Consider the following 22,937-nt stretch of genomic DNA (forward strand, 5'->3'; position numbering starts at 1 on the left):
ACTGACTTTACTAAAATACCACATGCCGGTACATACATGTACCATACATATACATGTACTAGGCCGATACATTATTTATTATTATTCATTCGGCATTTAAAACACATACAAATATTCACAAAATATTAAAAAAAAAAAAAAAAAAAACAAGAAAAAGAAAGCCAGAGGCATATGCCCAGAACTTAAAAAAGTTTACCTAAACCCTGTGGCCCAAAGGCCTTCAATTCCAAAACCAATAATACATACAAACTAGAGACATAGTGATTGCATAGTCTCTTTCCCGGACAAGTCCAGGTGACACAACAAAATGAGGAATGGCCCAGCAGATGCCTGCAATATCCCATTCTAATTCATGGCTGCCATCTTCTTGGAATTTCCACACAAAAAATACATCAATTGATTATTCCCTCATTCACCTGCGCATAAATAGTTATTCATTGGTATTTTCTCATTTAATAACCACTTTTACAACAAAAAGCGGAGTGTGATTACGAAAGACCCATTGTTGAGGGCCCCATGTACACGTACCGCGTCTTAAATGGGTGGACTCCATTCCCATCTAAAACTCTAACACATAATGTACATGTACATGTAGGCTGCATTACTTTCCTTCACAATTAATCAAATAAACAAACACACAAGACATGTCATATTTAAGGTAAAATTCCTAAAAACCTGAACTGGTATTTTGATACTAAGCAGCCAAATTCAATTGTATAGGAACATTGTATGGGAATGATTGCGTGTAACCCAATGCAGTTTCTTTGTGATGATGTGACTAGCTTTTATTAGTAGTTATGTTGTTATATAACAGGGCCTTGGCCTTGGCCTTGAGGGTTAAGCCTTGGTGGGTCAAAGCTTTGGCCTCGGCCTTGGATGACAGAGCCTTTGCTCCAACGCTGTCCTGCAGCAATTGTGTTGACGTTCAAATTGCTGCCAAACCCAAACCGACTCACACTTTGACATGTTTGGACGGTTTGCAGAAAATCCGGGAGCTTCAAATCGACGATAAATTTTCTCCTTGATTTCGAATATTTTGTTCATACACCACAGTCGTACAAACTCTTCCATCAAATGTTTGTTGAATCAAAATAAGTTGTAGAGTCTCTAATATTTGAAAATTGGCCAAAGAATGACCGTATGTTATTGCCTAGTTGTATACATGTACAACACCACGTTCACGGGTCTGGGACTGGGCTAGACCTGCGAACCTATACAACGCCACGCTCCGGTATCATTTCAAACCTAGCGAAATCGATCCGCCATTCATCATTTCATATACATGTTACGTACTTACCTAAATCTTTGTGTGCCTATCTGTACGTTCAGGATGTGTCATTTCAAAGAAATTTGCCAAAAATGAAGACTCATACGAACGTGTAGAAATAAGATTTTAATGTCAACTGGACAAGTACCCAGAGTCATTTGTGTGCCAAATTATTGGAGCCCTCCAAGCTACCCGTCTGCTTCATGTGACGCATACAATTATGGTTGTCGCCTGGAGAGATTGACGGCTGTTTCATGTCGCATCCTAGATCCAGGGAGGACGGCTACTACATCTTTTTTGTCAATAAGAAGACCTATGGATTGTCTTTGTGCCTATGGATTGTCTTTGTGGTGAACTTAATCGACATCCCAGCTCACCAACAAGATCAGCAAGGACCCTTTCCATGCCTAGCATTTTTACTTTTTTTCTGCTACATGTATTACATGTATTAGTAGCAGGTGTAGCGCATGAAGAGCAACTGTTCAATGTTGTCAATGTAATGGCACCAGAGGTCAAAAGTGTAATGACTAATGACTGCATTGTTTTTTACTAAATTATAGAAAAATATATAAAGAATATTCTTTTATGATGAATTCAATTTAACCTGTTTTTGTTATTATATATTTTTTTTATTGAAAAAAAACCCCAACAATTAAGCACAAGAGCTAAATGTTCAAAAGTAAGGTGTAAATTTGCTTAGCAGTTTTTGCTGAGGAATTCCTTGTATTTATAAAGTAGGTCCTTGTTATTTGTTCAGAAAATAACAATAAGATTTCCAATTTCGGTCTCGCCAAATTATTTTTGCGTCGCAGCGAGCAGTGCGGTGTGTGGTGCGGTGAGAGGATAGGACTGGAAACTTGTCTAAAACAACGTCTATTTTAATAGTTGCAACAGAAAACAGCCGTTGAATCATACAAAACCAGATGGTATAATAGTTAATACAATGCGCATACGTCAGTTGGGGAAATTTGGTAGCCGAAATGGCTTCCTCCAATTTGCACGTAAAGGGCACAGCGTACCAGTGTGATCCAGTCTGGTGTCCAAGGTGTCGAGCAGTACGCGCCCACCACTACCTGCTTACTATTAGAAACGAGGTCCGAAATAAAGTGAGCACTGGGAACAAGGTTGGTGTGAGTCCAGTAAATCACATGAATCAGGAGGAGGTTGCAGGACATCGAGATCTTGCCAATTCTTGGGCCAGATTTTACGTCAAATTTCATTCAAATGCAAAGTTAAAATTATTTTAAAAGTTTTTTTTTTTCAACGCGAAATGTACGACGACTTTGATGAGTTTGTGTTGGCCACCAATCTGTTAATGTGAGCTAGCCATACTACGCATGAGTGAAGTGAACAACGCCATCCAAACAAGATGGCGGCCAACACTAATCAACAAAGTTGTCCTACGTTTTTTCGGGTTGAAAAAAAAAACCTTTTCAAATAATTTTAACTTTGATTTATATGCTGAAGGTGTTCTTTGATGCTATTTCTACCATATAAAGCTGTTTTTGATGTTCCAAAACTTATACAACATTTGTTGACCCTGGGTTGATGACCATTGATGCTTGTTGAAGCCAGTTGACGCTTGTTGACGCATTTTAGTAGGACCCTTAGCCCAGGTGGACTCCCTTCCCTCCCTACAGGTACATTATGGAGGGAGTCCAGGGTATGAACTTGAAGTGCTCAAAACAGGGCGAAAAAATTTATGACCAATATTTTCAATATTTTTACCTTGTCAGGAAGCCAATTTTTACATCTTAGTATTCTTTGTGTCCTTATTCCATACGTGATGTAGCCTTTAGTCAAGTCCCACAAGCTTACCCGGACACGTGACGCACCCCGGATGCTGACACGTAAAAAAACTAGGACGAGCGGCGTAGCCGCGAGGGCCTTTACCATCTCGTGGAGAACGCTTATGTTTTTCTTTACATTTGTCTACCGATTTGGTAGACATGCATAATGCATTACCCGTTGTGAATTGACCAATGAAAATGCAGCATTACTAACATAAATCATGCAGCCATCGTCTAGTCTGGCGCCAGACAGCCATGGCGCGCGTGCTGTTGCTGGTAACCGCAAACCACCGTTAGATGATTGGTTTATATTGCTTGATTTATATTACGTGAATAAATGAATTAGTGATTAGTTCCACGAGATAGTAAAGGCCCTCGCCGCTTTGCCGCTCGTGCTAGTCTTTTTACGTGCCAGCATCCAGGGTGCGTTACGTGTCCAGATGGTCCGGGTATAGGCGCATGGGACTTGATTAAAGGCTATGTGATGCTGACCGACGTTAATCAGGAAAATTAACTAAGCAACGTTAAACTTGTACCTATTTATAGACTCTTTTCATCACTTTCTCACCAAGTCGTATGTGCGAACACGTACACGAGCTAGCGCCTACCGTACTTCTACGTCTGCACAGCATGAACACACAGTGCGCACACGCAATTTGCTTAGTAACCGCCCTCAAACGCATGCGCACTAACTTGTAAGCGCGGTCGTCTATCCAATGACTGGGCGTGTTTTCATGACTGTGACCAGAAGTGTTTCGGCTTTGGTCATTGGTTGAGCGTTTTCTTGACTTCGGTTGGCTGGAGTGACGTCACTGTTCTCACCAAACTGGAACCAAGGAGGGCGCTAGCATACGTGTGTGCTTTCTGACGTACGTACATACGTAGGTACATAAGCACGCACGTACGACTGGGTGATGAGAAAGTGATGAAAAGAGTCTACAAAAACATACAAGTTTATTGCTTTAGAGTTATTTTCCTGATTAACGTCGGTCAGCATAGCATATGGAATTCCTGAACCCACCGGATGCATTATCATAATCACTACTCATTATCATAATCAATGCATCGTGCTCAGTAACGGAATCGCGCTGGGACCATCAAATGAATGCTGGGCAGGTATGTCCACATCACGTTGTTCAAACATGAGATGGAAATCTAATGTGTTAATTCACGATCGATCGCGAAAGGAGCTCTCGGAATTGAACGGGAAATTTCACTTTTCATCCGACTCATAAGCAAACTTAAGTATCTCGATTTTAATCTTTGATCTCTCCTTGTACCTCAGGTGGCTTATCTAGTAATTTGGAGGCCGTTTTGTGGTAAATCTGATGTTTTTGTTGGCCAATGTTGTTTTATGGGTGGTCAACAGCAGTCGGCAGAATAGTGTCGCGTGACGTTTTCTCATGGTTTCTGGATAATCGCCACCAAAATCATCGAAAAATTTCATATTTTAGTCTTCGTTGTTCTGTTTGAAGTCGATTATTAGCTTCATGAATGTCTGCTGCATCCTATGAGGTATGGATTATGGAATCTGGGTCGGGATAGTCTGAGTCGTTTTTGTAATGCACTGGGGATGTACAGTCCGGGATTCTTACGAACTGGTGATTGTAACGTAGTTGTGACTCCAGCTCTAATGTGATAGGCATTAGAGCTGGAGTTACTCAAGCTAAGATAAGGACATATATAGAGTATGTGGGCGTGAAACAAGCTTCCATAACGAGGTAAAACGTAAAAGAAAATCTTGTTCATGTTTTGGGTGGTATTGTGTAGAGAATTCTCATCCTGGACGTTAGTTGTAATGCAATGAAGACCAGAGTTGTAATGACTCGAGTCAATGACTCGACTCGAGTCCGACTCGAGTCACAATTATTGGTGACTCGACTCGACTCGAGTCCCTAAGGGTAAATGACTCGACTCGACTCGAGTCACTGCTAGCAAATGACTCGACTCGAGTCCCTCATCAGAATGACTCGGCTTCGACTTGAGCGAAGGCTAATAAGACTCGAGTCCCAAAAATAAAAGCACAACTTTGTGAAAAGTATTTGCAATGACTTACCGTGCAAAATTTATGCTCACTTCGCTTTGCGAATAACAGTCATGTATAAAATATACAACGTGACATAGACTCCCACCTCATGGTTCTAGAACACACAAAATACTATCCAGGAACCAGATTTTTAAACACATTTTCTAATTCGCTGTTTCATCATTGGCTTTAGGCGATTTCTTATAAAGCTTATGACTTGACTCGAGTCACTTCTCGAGTCACTTCTTTAAAATGACTCGACTCGACTCGAGTCACTTCTTTAAAATGACTCGACTCGACTCGAGTCACAAAAATCAGTGACTCGTTACAACTCTGATGAAGACATCCTCCAACCTGGAGGCTAGACCATTTGTACTATTGTAGGACCATTTATAGAACCCTCTACAAATGGTCTAGGACTGGGTTACTTAATATACATGTAGTTGAGTATGTATGGGGGACCCCCGTGCACCCCCCCCCCCGAACTAACTTTCACCAATTTTTTGGGTGCCTTTTAGGGTTCTAAAACACATTTTGGATGTTAACAGGAAAAAAAATCCGATGCGAAGGAGATATCCAAGATGGCGGCCAAAATGGCCGCCAAAAATGGTAAAATTGTGAAAAAAGGCATAAATCATCCAAATTATGTGATAAAAGCACAAATAAAATGGTCAGTTATATGTTTTAGACCCTCGACAACTCATTTCTGGTATCAAATTTTGCTTTAATGCTTCAAATTCAAGATGGCGGCCAATTTGGTGGCCAATATGGCCGCCATATTGGTAACAAATGGAAAAAGTCACATATCAGCCTAATAGTATGATAAAATCATAAATAAAATTGTAAAACATGATTTTGACCCTCTCAAATTCATTTCAGGTACCGGTATCTCAAATTCAAATTGGCGGCCAAAATGATGGCCAATATGGCGCCCAATATGGCCGCCTTATTGGTTATTTTTTTTTTTAAAAGTCATATGTCAGCCGAATAATCATGGGCGTCGCCAGGATTTTTTCTAGAGGGGGACAAAACATATTTTTTTCCCAAAAAATGCCTGTATTTCTCAACACAATCTCGATTTATCAGTTTTAGAGGGGGGCAGGGACATTTTGCCCCCCCCCACCATTAAATTTATACCACTATGTCTTCGCGCCTCTTTTTCTTTTCTTTTTTTCTTCTTTTTTTTTCTTCCTTTTTTTTTTTTTTTGTGCTTTTCTGGGGCGAGGGGGGGGGGGGGGGCAAGTGCCCCCCTTCCCCCTCGCGACGCCCATGCAAATAATGTGATACAAGCATCAATACAATGGTCAGTTATATGTTTTTAACCCTCGCAAATTCATTTTTGGTATCTCTGTTTTGCTATCATGCTTCAAATTCATGATGATGGCCAGGAGGGTGGCCAATATGGCCGCCAAAATGGTAAACAAAATCGAAAAAAGTCATATATCAGCCATAATATGTGATAAAAAAATCAATAAAATTGTTAGTTATATGTTTTTTACCCTCACAAATTCATTTTTGATATCTCTTTTTTACTATCATGCTTCAAATTCATGATGATGGCCATGTTGGTGGCCAATATGGCTGCCAAAATGGTAAACAAAATCGAAAAAAGTCATGTATCAGCCATAAAATGTGATACCCCTCATTGTTGGGTCTCAGATGCTGGACCTGCAATCATCAGGCGTGAACACAATAGATCACCTACTATAGTGGGTGGGTGCCTCAGCCAGAGTCTGGCCGATTTAAAGAGGATTAAACTAACAGGCTGAGCTACTGGGTGGCCTGTGCTTAAAACGGCAGTTGATGGAAGCCCAGCCTTACTATGGTCACTTAGACCACCATCTTGAATTTGGAACATGTTTGCAAGTAAGACAAATCTAGATATGCAGTGAAGTCTCAAGTACATAATCTCAACTTTCCCTCATACATATCATTTACATATATGGCCAATTTTTTCCATTCCATGGTGACTCGCGTGACATTTGAACAAAATGTAAAGTTTTAATGCATTGCTGTTGTTAACCTGGCATTTATTCAACTCAAATTACGGTAGCATGTATTTGAGTCAGGGCATTGTGAATTTATGGTTTAATTTTTATATGATTACAATGTACTTTAAAATCGCTATTTTTTCATGTATCACAGTTTCTTTGACGTGACTTGCGTGACAGGATAGAAAAAGGGATTTTTGACATCCCTTGATTCAAATAGCTTTTCCTAGGGATCTACCAGTGTTCTAAAAGTTATTCTTACTGAACTTAGAACTTAATACCCTCACCCAATACATGCATACATGTAAGTTGTATTGTGCCAAATATCCCTTGTTGTAAGAAATGGCCTGAAGAAAATGTGACTCGCGTGACACAAATGCGTGACTCGCGTGACACAGTAGCTTTTCACTTTCACATTATAACTGTAATTTTAGTATAACAAATCAAATCATAATATATTAATAAAAATGATTTACCTGTGAATACCTTAAGAAAGAGTGTGAAAACTGCTATTTATCCCTTTACTTTGGCAAATGTTGGGGGTGGAAATCTGGTTTTAAACACAATATCCTTAACAATGACATGGAGAGAAAAAAATGTTTCGGAATTTAAGTTACGAAGTGATGTCATCAATCCACGGGTGATTATTTCAGGAAAACAGTTGTAATTCTCGGTCATGTAGAGTCACAGTTTCCTTAAAAGGTAAGAGCTGCAATTAATGATGCAGTTGTATAGGAATGTATACAGTACAGTCAAATCTCGTTTGTACAAACTCTGTTAATACAAAATTCTGGTTATAACTAACATAAAGCCTTAGCCCCGACTGTGCATTTATGTGCACAATGAATAGGACTGATGTTCCTCTTAATACAAAATTCTGATATAACAAACAGTTTGGCTAGGTCTGAACGAGTTTGTATTAACAAGACTCGAATGTATATACATTTGTAAAAAACTGATTCAATTTATTGTTACATACCAGTAACTAATGCTTTTAAAGACTTAATTCCAATTCTATCATTTAATATGGCATGGTTTTCTTTGTATTACATGTAAATGAAACATTCCTGGCTTGTGACCATACGCGGATCCAGAGGGGGGGGGGGGGGGGGGGGGTTGGGGGTCAAACCCAACCCCCCCCCACCAGCTCTATAAAAAAAAACCAATCTCATACAAATTCGTAAAAATAAGTCGAAACCCCCCCCCCCCCCCCCCCCCCCCCCGCTGTAACCCCCCCAAAAATTATACTGGTCTAATGTCCGCCTGTTTCAAAATACGTGTGTTAATAATCGTCGAATTTGAACAGCGCCCCCGATTGAAATTGGTACAAGCTCCCCCCCCCCCCCCCCCCAGTTTTTTATGTTACGGAGGCCAAGTGTCCGGAGAAAAAAACGTGTGTACATTTTCAGATTTTTGGGCTGATGAAACCCCCCCCCCCCCTGCGAAAATTCCTGGATCCGCCACTGGTGACTCGCGTGACATACATCATGTGTGACTCGCGTGACATTCTTGAGATAGTTTTTTCTACAAGGAATGTAGAGCAAATAAGAATATTCATCCTTTTATGGATAGACCACCACTATTTCATTTACAAATATCAAACACTAGCTGAATCCCTCTCTAGTTATTAAGTAATCTGAGCAAAAGTCCTATTTTGTGACTTGCGTGACATATTTTTGAGGGTGTTTTCACGATGAAATAGTGGGAAAATACTTAAGACATTTGGAAAAATTCTCAATGTTTTATCAAATAGACTGGAATAGCTACCAAATGTATGCAGATAAAGCACAATCTTATGAATGAGCTTCAATTACTTCCTCAGTTTGTGATTTATACCCCTGACCCTCCGTTTTGCCCACAAAATTCATCCATGTTCAGGAGGCTGATTTATTTTAAAAAATCTTTTGAGATTTACAATGTAGATGGTTTCAATATTCCTCTTACCAAATATAACTAACAAACATTTATTCCTTTCACTTCAATTTTTGAGTTTGGTGATGACCCTTACATGGAATGGCTAATATATGGCTATTCTTAAATTTGACCATTTTGGCAGCCATATTGGCAGCCATCTTGAATTTGGTTCATGGAAGCAAAACGAAAGAATGCTTGAAATGAACTTGTAAGGGTGAAGAGCATACTATCTAATAATTAAATGTATGCATTTATCATATTATTTGGCTAATACCGGTATGTATCATTTTTCTCACATTTGACCGATTTTAGAGGCCATTTTTGCGGCCATCCTGGCCGCCATCTTGAATATGAAGCATGATAGCAAAAAATGGGATATCAGAAATGAGTTTGCGAGGGTCAAAAACATAACTAACAATTTTATGGATGCTTTTATCACACTATTTGGCTAAAATATGATTTTTTCCCCCCATTTTTTTCTCATATTTAGCAGCCATATTGGCCGCCATATTAGCCACCATCATGCATTTGAAGAATGATAGAAAAAAAGCGATACCAGAAATGAATTTGTGAGGGTAAAGACGTATAACTAACAATTTCACTTTTGATTGTATCATAATATTAGGCTGATATATGACTTTTTCCATATTTTACCAATATGGCGGCCATTTTGGCCACCAAATTGGCCGTCATCTTGAATTTGAAGCATAATAGCAAAACAAGGATACCAGAAATGAGTTGTTGAGGGTCTAAAACATATAACTAACCATTTTATTTATGCTTTTATCACATAATTTGGCTGATTTATGCTTTTTTTCAAGATTTTACCATTTTTGGCGGCCATATTGGCCGCCATCTTGAATATCTCCTTCGCATCAGATTTGTTTTCCTTTTCCAAAAAAATTGGTGAAAGTTAGTTGGGGGGGGGGGGGGGGGATCACGGGGGTGCCCCACATGTACATACTCCCCTAATACTTAACTTACATGTATTCCATGCCCATGGGTAAACTTTTTGGCAATCATGTATCTATCTATGCGCCCGGTTCCTAAAAGTTCCTACACCGGCGACTGTTTCCTGAACGGCGCGCATAGCCGTGCATGCGATATACATGTGCAGGCTGCGCGCGCCGTTCAGTAAACAGTCGCCAGTGTACGCGTGCAAACACGATATGCCTGATTGTGAATGCAGGCATGCGCTCGGCCGGCACGTCATACGTCATCAAGTTTGACCTCACAATTTGAATGAATCGCACACAACAACAACATTCAAGATGGCTTTTACCAGCACGACAGCTCGGCGAGGCTGGTTTCCGAAATGAAGGTGCAATTTCTCTTTTCTTCTCTAAGGTATGTGAACCTAACCACCATCATTTGTATAGTTTCCAATTCCCACTAAAGCCACAGGGGCGAGTAAGGCAGTTTGAAGACTGTTTTTGTGGTGAAATCTGACAATTTTGATTGGGGGTACGATTGAAAATGGTCAAAACACGTTAATGGTAACCATATACGGCCACGTACCTAGGACTCTACTAATCGCCCGCCCATGTCCAAAAGGCGATCTGTAGAGTCCTAGTTACTCGGACTACTGAGGAGTTTAGTCCGAAACTGGCACATATGGACTCCAGAAAGATGTCTAAATTTCTCGAAAAATTTGAAGACAGAATAGGCCTACCTAATCTACCCAGAGGGCAAAAGATGAGAAATCAAAGAATACAACCATATACAGTGGTAGGTAAAAAAAAAAGTGCCAAAACAGGGTGCGCCAGAGAATGGACTCGACTCCTCAGCAGCAGGTTGGAAAACCAGATGTGTGGCCTAACGTACAGCGCAGCAATACGGAGGCCACACAAGTGGGGTTAGCTTGGACCCTTCTATCGCCAGACCGGCATGTCCATGATGTCCGAATGCTTAAAAGGCGGTAAGTTGGGTCCAAGTTACTCGGACTAGGCCTAGGCCGCCTACACGGCGATCGTGAAGTGTAGGGCCCGGTTCCTAATATTAAGGGAACAAAATCCACTTCAAAATTATTGGACCTACCAAACTAGTTGGCGACATTCTCAATAAGCAGGTATGTCATACTCATAGACAGAGGGCAGGGTTTTGATTTTTTGAGGGAAATTTGGGGGTAAAATGACGATGACAGTGCAATCGCAAGGCAAAACCACGCTGGAAAATCATGATTTCTACCCATCTGTTCAAAATTGCAAAACAGGTGTTATTAGAATTAAGAAAAGTCTGTTTTTGATTTTGATGTAAAGGTGATTTTTGAGCAATAAAAAACAAAAACATTTTGACTCCTAATTTCATCAAAACAAAATAGGGGCCCTACACTTCAAGATCGCCACCGGCCTAGCCTACACGATCGACGATCGCCAACTTTTTTTCGTGGAAAACGAGTACGGGCCTAGTTGAGCCGAAAGCAGCCTAAATGATGTTTGCTATCCGGAACTAGGAAAACAACTGTAGTATAAGTAACTGATTAATTCCCTAGCCCCACTAGTGTGGCCGCGGTATGCTGCGCTGAACCTCTGGCCACACACCGCGGTACCGCGCACTACTGAGGGCGTTTTCATTAAAATTACGGTCCGTTTCTTACATATGGTTGTATTCTATGATGTCCCATCTATCACTTCTGGGATGCTTAGGTGAAATGATGTTCAATTTTCCGAGATATTCTTGAATCTTTCTGGGGCCCATATGCACTCGTGAAACGTCTGGTGATGGCAGCCATTTTGAATGTGACAAGAGATGACCTCAAGCTGTGACGTCGCGTTTATGCAAATTGCTTGTCGGGCGAGGGCGGGAGTTGCAAATGCGACAGCTGTTTCCTGTACCATGCATTTATCGTCTGGGGGCCACGTGCACTGATCTCCATTCAGGATCCACGGCACAGGAAACAGCCGTCGCATTTGCAACTCACGCCCTCGCTTGACAAGCAATTTGCATAAACGCGACGTCACAGCTTGGGGTCATCTCTTGTCACATTCAAAATGGCTGCCATCACCAGACCTTTCACGAGTGTATATGGGGTCCAGAAAAATTCAAGAATATCTCGGAAAATTGAACATCATTACACCTAAGCATCCCAGAAGTTAGCCCCACTAGTGTGGCCGCGGTATGCTGCGCTGAACCTCTGGCCACACACCGTAGTACCGCGCACTACTGAGGACGAAGTTTTCAAAAAAATTACGGTCAGTTTCTTACATATGGTTGTATTCTATGATGTCTCATCTATCACTTCTGGGTAGCCCCACTAGTGTGGCCGCGGTATGCTGCGCTGAACCTCTGGCCACACACCGTGGTACCGCGCACTACTGAGGACGAAGTTTTCAAAACAATTACGGTCGTTTCTTACATATGGTTGTATTCTGTGATGTCCCATCTATCACTTCTGAGATGCTTAGGTGTAATGATGTTCAAACTTCAATTTTCCGAGATATTCTTGAATCTTTCTGGAGCCCATATGCACTCATGAAACGTCTGGTGATGGCAGCCATTTTGAATGTGACAAGAGATGACCTCAAGCTGTGACGTCGCGTTTATACAAATTGCTTGTTGAGCGAGGGCACGAGTTGCAAATGCGACGGCTGTTTCCTGTACCATGCATTTATCGTCTGGGGGCCACGTGCACTGATCTCTATTCAGGATCTACGACACAGGAAACAGCCGCCGCATTTGTAACTCGCACCCTCGCTCGACAAGCAATTTGCATAAACGCGACGTCACAGCTTGAGGTCATCTCTGGTCACATTCAAAATGGCTGCCATAACCAGACGTTTCATGAGTGCATAATTATGGGCTCCAGAAAGATTCAAGAATATCTCGGAAAATTGAACATCATTACACCGTCCTAAGCATCCCAGAACAGAAGTGATAGATGGGACATCATAGAATACAACCATATGTAAGAAACGGACCGTAATTTTTAGGTAGTGCAGGCCTTCATTTTTAGAAATTCGTGGAGCTCAGTTAATCGTTCTCCTGGGAAATCCGAGGAGCTCAATTTGAGCACCCAAAATTGCTCTCCTGGGAAGTCCGAGGAGCTCAATTTGCATGTTTTGTGCTCAAAGTAAAAAATGAATCCAAATCATTTCCTGAAGTCTTTCATATCATGCACACACACTTGCATCAGAACTGAGAAACAGATGCGACTGTTCACTACAAATTGAGTGCTTAATTCATGTCAATTTAGGTTTAAGTTTTACTTGTTTGTGAATCATCCGGATGTGGAATTGGAAATAAAAATGAAAAACAAAGTGGAGTTGATTTGTGGTTCTTTAGTGTTTCTTTTTTGTTCTATTTTACTTCGTTTTTATTATATTCACTTTATTTTATTTTTATTTTTTGTTTTATTTACTGTTTATTTCAGTTTTTATTGATTGGTTTTTTTTTTATCAAATAGTTTGTTTTGGTTTACTAACTTTACTAAAAACCTGTTTTTGTTTAAATTTGAATATGTATCATGTGGTGTCACCGTGTTTTTGAGGGGTTCTAAATTTATATCCAAATTGATGAATAGAGCCCCCTCCCCCCCCAAAAAAAAATCCAATTACTTTAAGTCTGGTCATCATACATCTGTCAAAGAAATACTTTTTTTGTCAAATAAATCCTCAAAATTAGTAAAATAGAAAAGGAAAATAATTATATGAATATTTGGTTTTGGGCACAAAAAATAAAAGGATCGAAAGTAAGGTCACAGAAATGTACAAGTATTAAACGCCATAACAAAATGTCGAATGGTACTACGCACAAACAATGTCACCGTGCACGGGTGGCCAGTTGACCGGCCGCGCTTGCGGGCATAGCCCGGTAGTCGACACACGGAAAAACGCTCTGCACTCTATCGTTGTGGGACAAATGAGCTCAACCTTTCGTAAGGTATTTCCAACCCAAAAGTAGGTGGTTTTAATTGCTCAGCCCATCCATTTCATAATTGTTTTGTGTTTTCACTTCATCGGAGGTTTATATATTTAGTTTTACATTATAAATATTTATAAACTAATTTATAAACTGATCTCAACCGAAATTATTCTTTCATTTTATTCACTTAATGGCGGTGCACGTCTGAATGACGATCCTGCCAGTACCCGTACCCTGCCTTGATCATAATGGAACGTGCTACATGTCGTTGATGAAAAGAAAATGGCTAATGTTGTCCATGTACATGATGTATGGGATGGCTCGAGTCTAGTTACTGCGATATTTACAAAATCCTTGCGATGATTATGGGTGGATTTTACGTAGGTATTCGACTTACTTTTGTTGATTTTTTTTGCAACAAAATCGTTCAAACATCGGGATGACAAGTTAAGAAATCAAGTATATAAAATTTGGATTGACAAGATTTTACTGTTGGCTTTATGTAGACAAAAACTGGAGTCGACAATTAATAAGCTTACAAATTTACCCAGGAGCGCTATTATTCGCGCGCCAGAAACCGTGTTAAGGAGCGCGAAGGAGCGCGATCGCGCTCGTGCTCCTTAAAAATGAAGGCCTGTAAGTGGATATTTTGCCGGAGGTAATGACGGCAAACTAACGTTTACTAAAGGTTTGCCGGCGGCAATCCATATCAACAGAGGGCGCTGTACTCTTTAAGATAGGGCTGGATTATAAGATGTATTAAATTCCCACCAAAAGTTGTGTAGCACGTTTGGTGTAGTGGTTAAGCAAAAGCTCTAGTGAGCGGGATGACTCGGGTTCGATCCCGATCCCCGCCACATTTTAAAGTTTTTTTTTCCCATCCCCAAATAAATAAGAATGTTCTTCTTTTATTATTTTAACATGTCTCAAACATTTTATTGCAGAGCATTACATTTCTTTTTCAGATTTATGGCTCTGGAGGATTTTTTTTAAAGGGAAATAAAGTCCGAAATTATAAAATGGTCTGAATCCCATCTTGTGAATACGACTTACGAGGTTACAGCGATAATATTGGAATGGAGCCAGACTAAAATTTGTCACCGGAAAATGTTTTAGTACAAAAAAAGGAAAGATTTCCATATACGAAGTTCACTCAACACTCTGTGTACAAACCCTATGAGAGTGGACTGAAAAATTCTAAGTGTTTTCTAAGAAAATGCTTGTCATGCTTGTATTTTCTCACTGCTCAAATTGACTTTGATGACATGAAATTGCTATCTGGGGGCTTGTTAGTCAATACAGAGGAAAATTAGTAAACTTCGCATTAGTCCGAGTAACTTGGACCCAACTTATCGCCTTTTTTAACATTTGGACATGGTCTGGCGATAGTGGGGTCCAAGCTAATACCGCGACCTGGACAACATCATCCTGTCACTGTCCCAAAAACCAACATTTGCCAACAAAAAACATCAGATTTCACCTTCAAAACGGCCTCCAAATTACTAGATATGCCACCTGAGGTACAAGAAGACATCGATAATTAAGATGGTTGTACTGAAGTTTACTTACGATCCGAAAAAAAAAGTGAAATTTTCCGTTCATTTCGGAGAGCTCCCCTCGCGATCTTGAACACGTTAAATTTCCGATCGTGTTTAATGTTTGAACGACGCGATTTCTTCTACATGCCCAGCGTACATTCGATGATCCCCGTATCCCGAGTGCGATTCCGTTACCGAGCGCGCGCGATGCATCGATTATGATAATGAGTCACGTTTGTAAACACATACATGTGCATTTCGAACTGTAAAAGGGAATCGGGAACCAGCTTGAACTGGTACCCGCCATAAAAGCTGCGCTAGTTCCCGACTCCCTATTATCGTTTGAAATGCACATGTGTTAAACGTGATCCAGTCTACTCATTATCATAATCAATGCATCGCGCGCGCTCGGTAACGGAATCGCACTCGGGATACGGGGACCATCGAATGTACGCTGGGCATGTAGAAGAAATCGCGTCGTTCAAACATTAAACACGATCGGAAATTTAACGTGTTCAAGATCGCGAGGGGAGCTCTCCGAAATGAACGGAAAATTTCACCTTTTTTTCCGGATCGTAAGTAAACTTCAGTACAACCATCTTAATTATCGATGTCTACTTGTACCTCAAGTGGCATATCTAGTAATTTGGAGGCCGTTTTGAAGGTGAAATCTGATGTTTTTTGTTGGCAAATGTTGGTTTTTGGGACAGTGACAGGATGATGTTGTCCAGGTCGCGGTATTAGCTTGGACCCCACTATCGCCAGACCATGTCCAAATGTTAAAAAAGGCGATAAGTTGGGTCCAAGTTACTCGGACTAACTTCGCATATGGTAATCTTGCCCAAAAAACAGTAACTGGGAGTAATTGCAGAATACCCCGCCACTCGGAAATACACCCCTAAAATCACTGGCTACGAGGTTGGAATCACTGCAAATTGCAGCAAAAGAAACAATTCAAGTCCATTGCCAGCTACGCGGATACTGAGTGGGGGTCCATTATTTGAGAACGAAGCAACACAAAATGAATGGGAGTTCCTAAAAAAATTCTAAGTCCAAACCAATTACCCTGTTGGCGGCTACGAGTACGAGGCTACGGAGTGGGAGTCCCTTAAATATGCTTGAGAACGAAGCAACACAAAAGGAATGGGAGTTGCTGAAAAAAATCTACCGGTAAGTCCAAACGAACTACCCTGTTGGCGGCTACGCGGTCACGAAGTGGGAGTGCAATGGAGCATGACGCATAGTACATACAAGTAGCACTGAGAATGTTTATTGCGGTCAATCAACCGTGACCTCGTAGCCGGCTACGAGTACGAGGTGGATAGATCGAGTGGCGGGGTATTCTGCAATTGTGCCAGCAACGGCGCATGTTCAGTGCATATCCGGCAAACTAACGTTTACTAAAGGTTTGCCGTCTCCGGCAAAATATCCACTGCCTAATTTTTATGAAAACGCCCTCAGTAGTGCGCGGTAACACGGCGTGTGGCCAGAGGTTCAGCGCAGCATACCGCGGTCACACTAGTGGGGCTAATAAATTCCCATACTTTTATACAGGACGCTCTGCCTGGGTCTTATTATTATCCATAAATTATGACTTACTTACCACGTATCGCCACATGCACGACATGCGAGCCGCCATCTTGCATGTCTTAAAAGTGGTGAAGTTTCAACCACGTCCCCAGCAAAAATCCTAAAGATACGAGTGTGACGCGGGGTCGAGGAGAGTGCCGCATGCGCCGGTCAGCAATTATTTTTTTCTGCAACCAACAATAGTCAGTATACAATAATTCAACGGTAAGACTAATTTCATTCGGTCACGTGGGTGACCGAAATGTTCCATTCCACAAGGCGAAGCCAAATGAACCAAATGAAATTATTCTTTCCATTGCACGAACGTGAAACAATCATTATTTGTTTTATAAAACACCTGAATAAATCCTTGTCATCTGATTGGTTGACTTTTAATAGCTAATTTATAAAGGTTAAAATCTGTTTAAAGAGGTTGTGGAATGCTCGAAGACATTTCTGTCATTTTTCGGGTATATGCAGTCTAAGGTGTGATGAAATAAAAACGACTCTTGTTTCTGTCATGAAATGAATACAAAAGGTACTTTTGAGAGCTGTTTTTCAGGTCCTGTTTCGACCCGAACGTGCAATTTGTGTAAAAGTCGTCGTTGGGGGCAGCAAACAAAACATAGTCAATCGTGACGTAATAAACAGGACACCGATGCAGCGTAGTTCCAGCGAAACTTTTTGCAATCATATTTATATTAACTAGTGCAGTGCCCGTCTGAAATGTGCATGTTCGGGAAACGCAAATTGCTTTGCCGCTGGTATAGGTTGCATAATTGCAGAGTTTTGGAGAACTGCTCGTGCAAACAACGCACGCGATTCAATGGTGTTGTTTTCACAGGTTGAACGCACACTTACGTCAAATTTTTGCCAAGTTTGAAGTTCGACCACCTACAATGGTCGCTCAGTCGACTGCAAAAATAATGTGCCCGTGCACATACGAAAACATGGCATGCAGTGCTATTCACCCATTGATCCATTAGTATTCACCCATACTGGACAATGTATCGCCCTGCAATGCACGTGCGCGTGCCCGTCCTTTTTGCATTGTTTGCGTCATATTGAGCACGCGCGCTTTAGCTTAAACATGACGTAAACAATTGAAAAGAACGGCAGTGCGTGCGGGTGTTATGTTCTAAGCTACTAGTGCAGGGCCCGTTGAAAATGTGTATGTTTGGAGGGGGCAGAGAACTGCTCATTCAAACAACGCACACGACATGTTGCTAGCTTTCACAGGTTGAACGCACATTTATAGGTTAAACGCGCACTTTGTACACGTCGCCATCCCCTTGCACTGATATTTACCCATGCTGGACTATGGTATCGTCCTACAGTAAAGGTTGCTCATTCAGTCGCTTACAGTAATTGTTGCTCAGTCGACGACAAAATGCGTAAACCCGTGCAGCCTCTCACGTCCTCGTACGCGTACAACCGTGCTGTACCGTCTAAAATGTGCTTGTTTGGGAAGCGCAAATTGCTTTGCCGCAGGTATTGGTTTCATGCTTGCAGAGTTTTTGAGAACTGCTCGTGCAAACAACGCACGCGATGCAATGGTGTTGTTTTCACAGGTTGAACGCACACTCACGTCAAAGTTTGTGCCAAGTTTGAAATTGTTTGGGCGAGTGTTTCTCAAAAAAAAAAAGCTTCAAAAATAGCGCAGATATTACTCACCCCTACTGGACAATGGTATCGTCCTGCAGTAAGGTCGCTCAGTCGACTGCAAAAATAATGTGCCCGTCCAGCCACCACGTAGGTACGTGTACAAACGGTAACATGGTACGCAATGCTATATATTCACCCATACTGGACAATAGTATCGCCCTACAATGCCCGTGCGCGTGCCATAGAGTTATGGCGCGTGCCCGTCTTTTTTGCATTGTTTGCGTCATATTGAGCACGCGCGGTTTAGCTTTACACGACGTTAACAATTGAAAAGAACGGCAGTGCGTAGTGTTATGTTCGGAAGGGGCAGTTGAGAACTGCAGCTCGTGCAAATAACGCAAATTATTCAATGGTGTGAACGCACACTCGCAAGTTAAACGCACAAAATGTCGTCACCCCCCCCCCCCCCGGGACTGATATTTTCCCCTACTGGACAATATAGTATCGTCCTACAACTGTAGCCCTGGTGTAGTTGTAGGGCGATACCATATTGTATTAGAGTTGCTCAGTCGACCGCCTACATACAGTGCAGTGATGGTTGCTCAGTTGACTACAAAATGCATGTGCCCGTGCCCGTGCATGCCACTCACGTACGAAGACATGGTGTGCAGTGCTATCGCCCTACAATGTGCCCGTCCTTTTTTTCATTGTTGCGTCATATTAAGCACGCGCGCTCTTGCTCAAACATGACGTAAACAATTGAAAAGAAAATCAGTGCGCGCCGGGTTCTAGGCTATATTCTGGCGCGCTAGGCCTCAGAAAATACTTCTTTTTTGCAGCTTTTTCGACAACCCCTGGTCCAAACCACTTCAAACTCGGCACTGCACATTCTGCTGTCCCGAGCAATGCACCCGCCGATTTTCAACTCCATACGGTGCCCGGTTCTGGAGATAATCGGCGGACAGACAGACAGACAGACAGACGGACAGACAGACAGACAGAGATTCCTTGAATTGTAGTATAGATATACTGCCACGTTTGCCTCAGAAAATACTGCTTTTTTCAGCTTTTTCGAGAACCGCTGGTCCAAACAACTTCAAACTTTGCACTGCACATTCTGTTGTCCCGAAAAATATACCCGCCGATTTTCAACTTCATACGGTGCCCGGTTCTGGAGATAATCGACGGACAGACAGACAGACAGAGATTCCTTGAATTGTAGTATAGATGCAAACTGTTCAACAGGTTGAGAACAATCATATTCAATTTATCTTTATATAACTGACATACAGATCCTAGTCATTTGATTGGTGGAACTCACATCACATGACATTCGTTATTGCTCCCATTTACGCCGCGGCTCAAAAAGTACTATCCGCCCATGGGGAATGGGAAATACTATTCAACAGTTAGGATCATGACGCGGTATTTGTGTGCAAATGCATGCTGGTGTGCGCGTTCAGCGTTGCGCGTAGCGCGTATTGTTCCAAAGAGCCAGCGCTACAGCGTTGGGTTCAAACATTTTCGTGAAGGGGTGGTTTGGACTAGAGAAATAGATTTTCCTCCAGTTTCGTATTGAAAAAGAGTTCAAATGTATCAAATGACAAGGATCTATATGTCAGTAGTATATAAAACAAATATTGAGTGGCTTTAAATTGTGAAATGGGAGGAATATTATCGCTCGGTAAAATCTGGACTTTTCCAGTTCACTCGGCTTCGCCTCGTGAAATGGAAAAGTCCAGATTTTACCTTGCGATAATATTCCTCCCATTCCACGCTGAGCCACTCAATATTTGTATACTATTTAAAACAGCGCCACCACCAGCAGCAGTGACACAGTTTGGAAGCTCTATTCACAGTGCAATAGAACTTCCATTGCACTGTGCGCTGCACGCCACGCGCGTGCCGTACGTTGGTACAAATAATTCAATGACATGTGATCAACGATCCACCAATCAGATGACGGGGATTTATTCTGGTGTTATATAATCGAGAATATGCTCTGGGAAGAGTATCTATGGGATCTTTGAGGCAAATGCGATGGGTTTACCTTCCTAGGTGATACCCAATCCTCATTCAGATGCAGTACTTTGAGGATGGTTTCTATACCTGTGGGTCGGAGAATCGTAGCCAGGACTGAGTTGAGATGGAGTGTTTAAGGGTTACAAAAGAAGCTTGATGGTCCTCTTGCCAGAGAAATGGAAAATCTTTGTGAAGAAGATCGCTGAAGCGAGAAATTCTGCGCAATTTGGGGTGTAGTGTGAGACAACTTGTTGAAGTATGCTAAAGAACCGACGGTTTCCATCAGGGCGATGAGACGTTCGGTCGCTCGTATTGCTTCCCAAGGGAGACCGAATATGTACTGCAATGTCGTTGGGTTGGACTATTATCCTGGCTTACTGATAAGCCGATGAGTGGGCGACGAAAGCTGCCGACAACCAAATTGTATGTTGTCAGCTCTTCAGACTGCTATGCTCGAGACGGGAAGACAAATACCCTGCTTTTGACGTCCAGCTTTGAGAAGAACTAAGGCGTGTGTTTAGCTGCTTGGGATCCAGACACATCCTGAATGGGCCGTATTTTTGGCAGTTGTTGTGACTGAGCGGCACCCGTCTGTGCAATGGGAGACTTTTCGTATGACCCAGTCTTTATCCATCTTTTTCAGCTCGGCCTGCGGTTTTGGTTTGACATGAGCGCTGCACCTATACGTGGCGGATTTATGTGGAGCTCTATGGTGGAGCTGAGGTGTAGGAAAGCGCGCATCTAAGTCATCGAAGGTATCAAACTGCGTTGGCAGCGGGTCCTTCAGGTCTTGTATGTCCCGGAGTGGTAGCCGTTAGGGTCAGCCCTTTGGTTCTTGTGGGGGCCTGGGGCTTGGGGGTTGTGTTCCCGTGTGGATTGTCACTCAGTGTAGGGTGCGGCTCGTAGGGTACGTGCGGCTCGTATAGGGAGCCCAGCGATAGCTGGTGCTGGCACCGTTGACCACTTGGAACTGCCAGTCATTCTGCCGGTAAGGTGTATCGAGCCATGCCAGATGATTCCGGAAACGGTATATGCCTTCATTGGGAGGGTTGGTTTCTCCACTTGTATACGTATATTTGACGCATCCACTATGTTCACTATGTTCTTTCAAATTGGTAAGGTATTTGCACTCGCGTTAATGTTAACCTGGATGTAGAGGTGTTGCTAGAGACGATCTGGAGAGATCACACCCAGTGTGGTGAAGGCCTTGACTGGTCCTCGGCGGTGCTCAGCTGTTGTGCCCATCATGTCCGATGCTGATAAGGTAATGGAGTTGATGATGTTTCGGATGAGTTGGGAACATCCAATCTTCTTAAGATGTCTTTTCTATAGGTAAAAATTAGATTTTCCTGTATGCACTTATCGTGAAAACTTACGCAAAGCCGCTATACTGATTTGTTTTTCCCTGGGGGGGGGGGGGGGGGCTCAAAATTATGCAGATATGTAACATTTTAAAAGAAGATTATTCTCTGATTAATAGCACCATCCCTGTGCTTGATGAGACAATGCCTAAAAGTGCCCTTTTCCCTTTCTTTTTAAACAGTATTAAGCTAATGCGCGGATTTGTACAGGATTTTGTTTCGAAGTAAACAAAATATTTGTTAATTAATTGTTGAATTAATTAGTTAATTAAATAACTGAATTAATGAAATGAATTAACGAATTTGTTATCTTTTAAAAGAAATTATGTATTTTTAAATTATACAGCGTTTGTATTGTACTATATGTAAGTCAAAGCATTAAAAAAATAGTATGAATTATTATTATACCGTCAAATTAATTAATTGTTGAATTTATTAATACAATTAATTAATTACATTATTATATGAAGGCATATTTTTAATTTTGAGAAATTATGCATTTTTTAAAAAGTGTACAGGGCTTGAAATGTAATGTAAAGCAACTAAAAAGGTAATATGAATTATTACTATGCCATCAAAATTAATTAATTAAATTATTAATGAAGTTATTTTTATGTTTTAAAAGAATATATTTATTCATAAAGAGAATGATGTTTCGATCAGATCTGCACTTATCTTTTCTTGAAATTTTGTTCCCGCATGAAACATTGCCTTTGCACGTATCCTAAAGTAAGAGGAGTGTACTTTTTTGAAAGAAGAATTAAAATTTTTTAATTATTCATTTTGAAGCAGACTGAAATTAGTTAGTAATTTACTTCAATTCAATATGGCCAACTCGTTCATGGGGCCCATTAATTGACTTGACTAGGCTGCAGAAACAAAGAATGGCTTCTTGTATGCAGCTCTATGCACGTTGTCACGTACACGTGTATATGTACGTAGGCTACTATATTGTAATAGAGGGAATTGGAGGCTTTCAGGTCAACTCGCTCCG

The 22,937-nt window shown here is 41.5% G+C and overlaps 2 protein-coding genes across 3 annotated transcripts in view; one reads left to right on the forward strand and one right to left on the reverse strand.

The window, feature by feature from the left end:
- Positions 1–17,128, reverse strand: part of LOC119729771 (isocitrate dehydrogenase [NAD] subunit alpha, mitochondrial-like) — a 42,622-nt gene extending 25,494 nt beyond the window's left edge. The window contains exon 1 of one of the 2 annotated variants that reach the window (XM_038202515.1): positions 16,990–17,128. In XM_038202515.1, coding sequence (XP_038058443.1) covers positions 16,990–17,025 — 36 coding nt within the window. In that variant the 5' untranslated portion in view covers positions 17,026–17,128. Of the gene's footprint in view, positions 1–15,417; positions 15,465–16,989 lie in introns of those variants that run through there. The other variant, XM_038202522.1, reaches the window with a different exon arrangement.
- The window catches only part of LOC119729749 (STAGA complex 65 subunit gamma-like), a 41,917-nt gene continuing 34,888 nt past the window's right edge, over positions 15,909–22,937 (forward strand). Inside the window, exon 1 of the mRNA XM_038202503.1 lies at positions 15,909–15,961. Coding sequence (XP_038058431.1) covers positions 15,929–15,961 — 33 coding nt within the window. The 5' untranslated portion in view covers positions 15,909–15,928. The remainder of the gene's footprint in view (positions 15,962–22,937) is intronic.

This window comes from Patiria miniata, unplaced genomic scaffold, assembly GCF_015706575.1.
Source record: "Patiria miniata isolate m_02_andy unplaced genomic scaffold, ASM1570657v1 HiC_scaffold_1, whole genome shotgun sequence".
NCBI classification, from domain to species: domain Eukaryota; kingdom Metazoa; phylum Echinodermata; class Asteroidea; order Valvatida; family Asterinidae; genus Patiria; species Patiria miniata.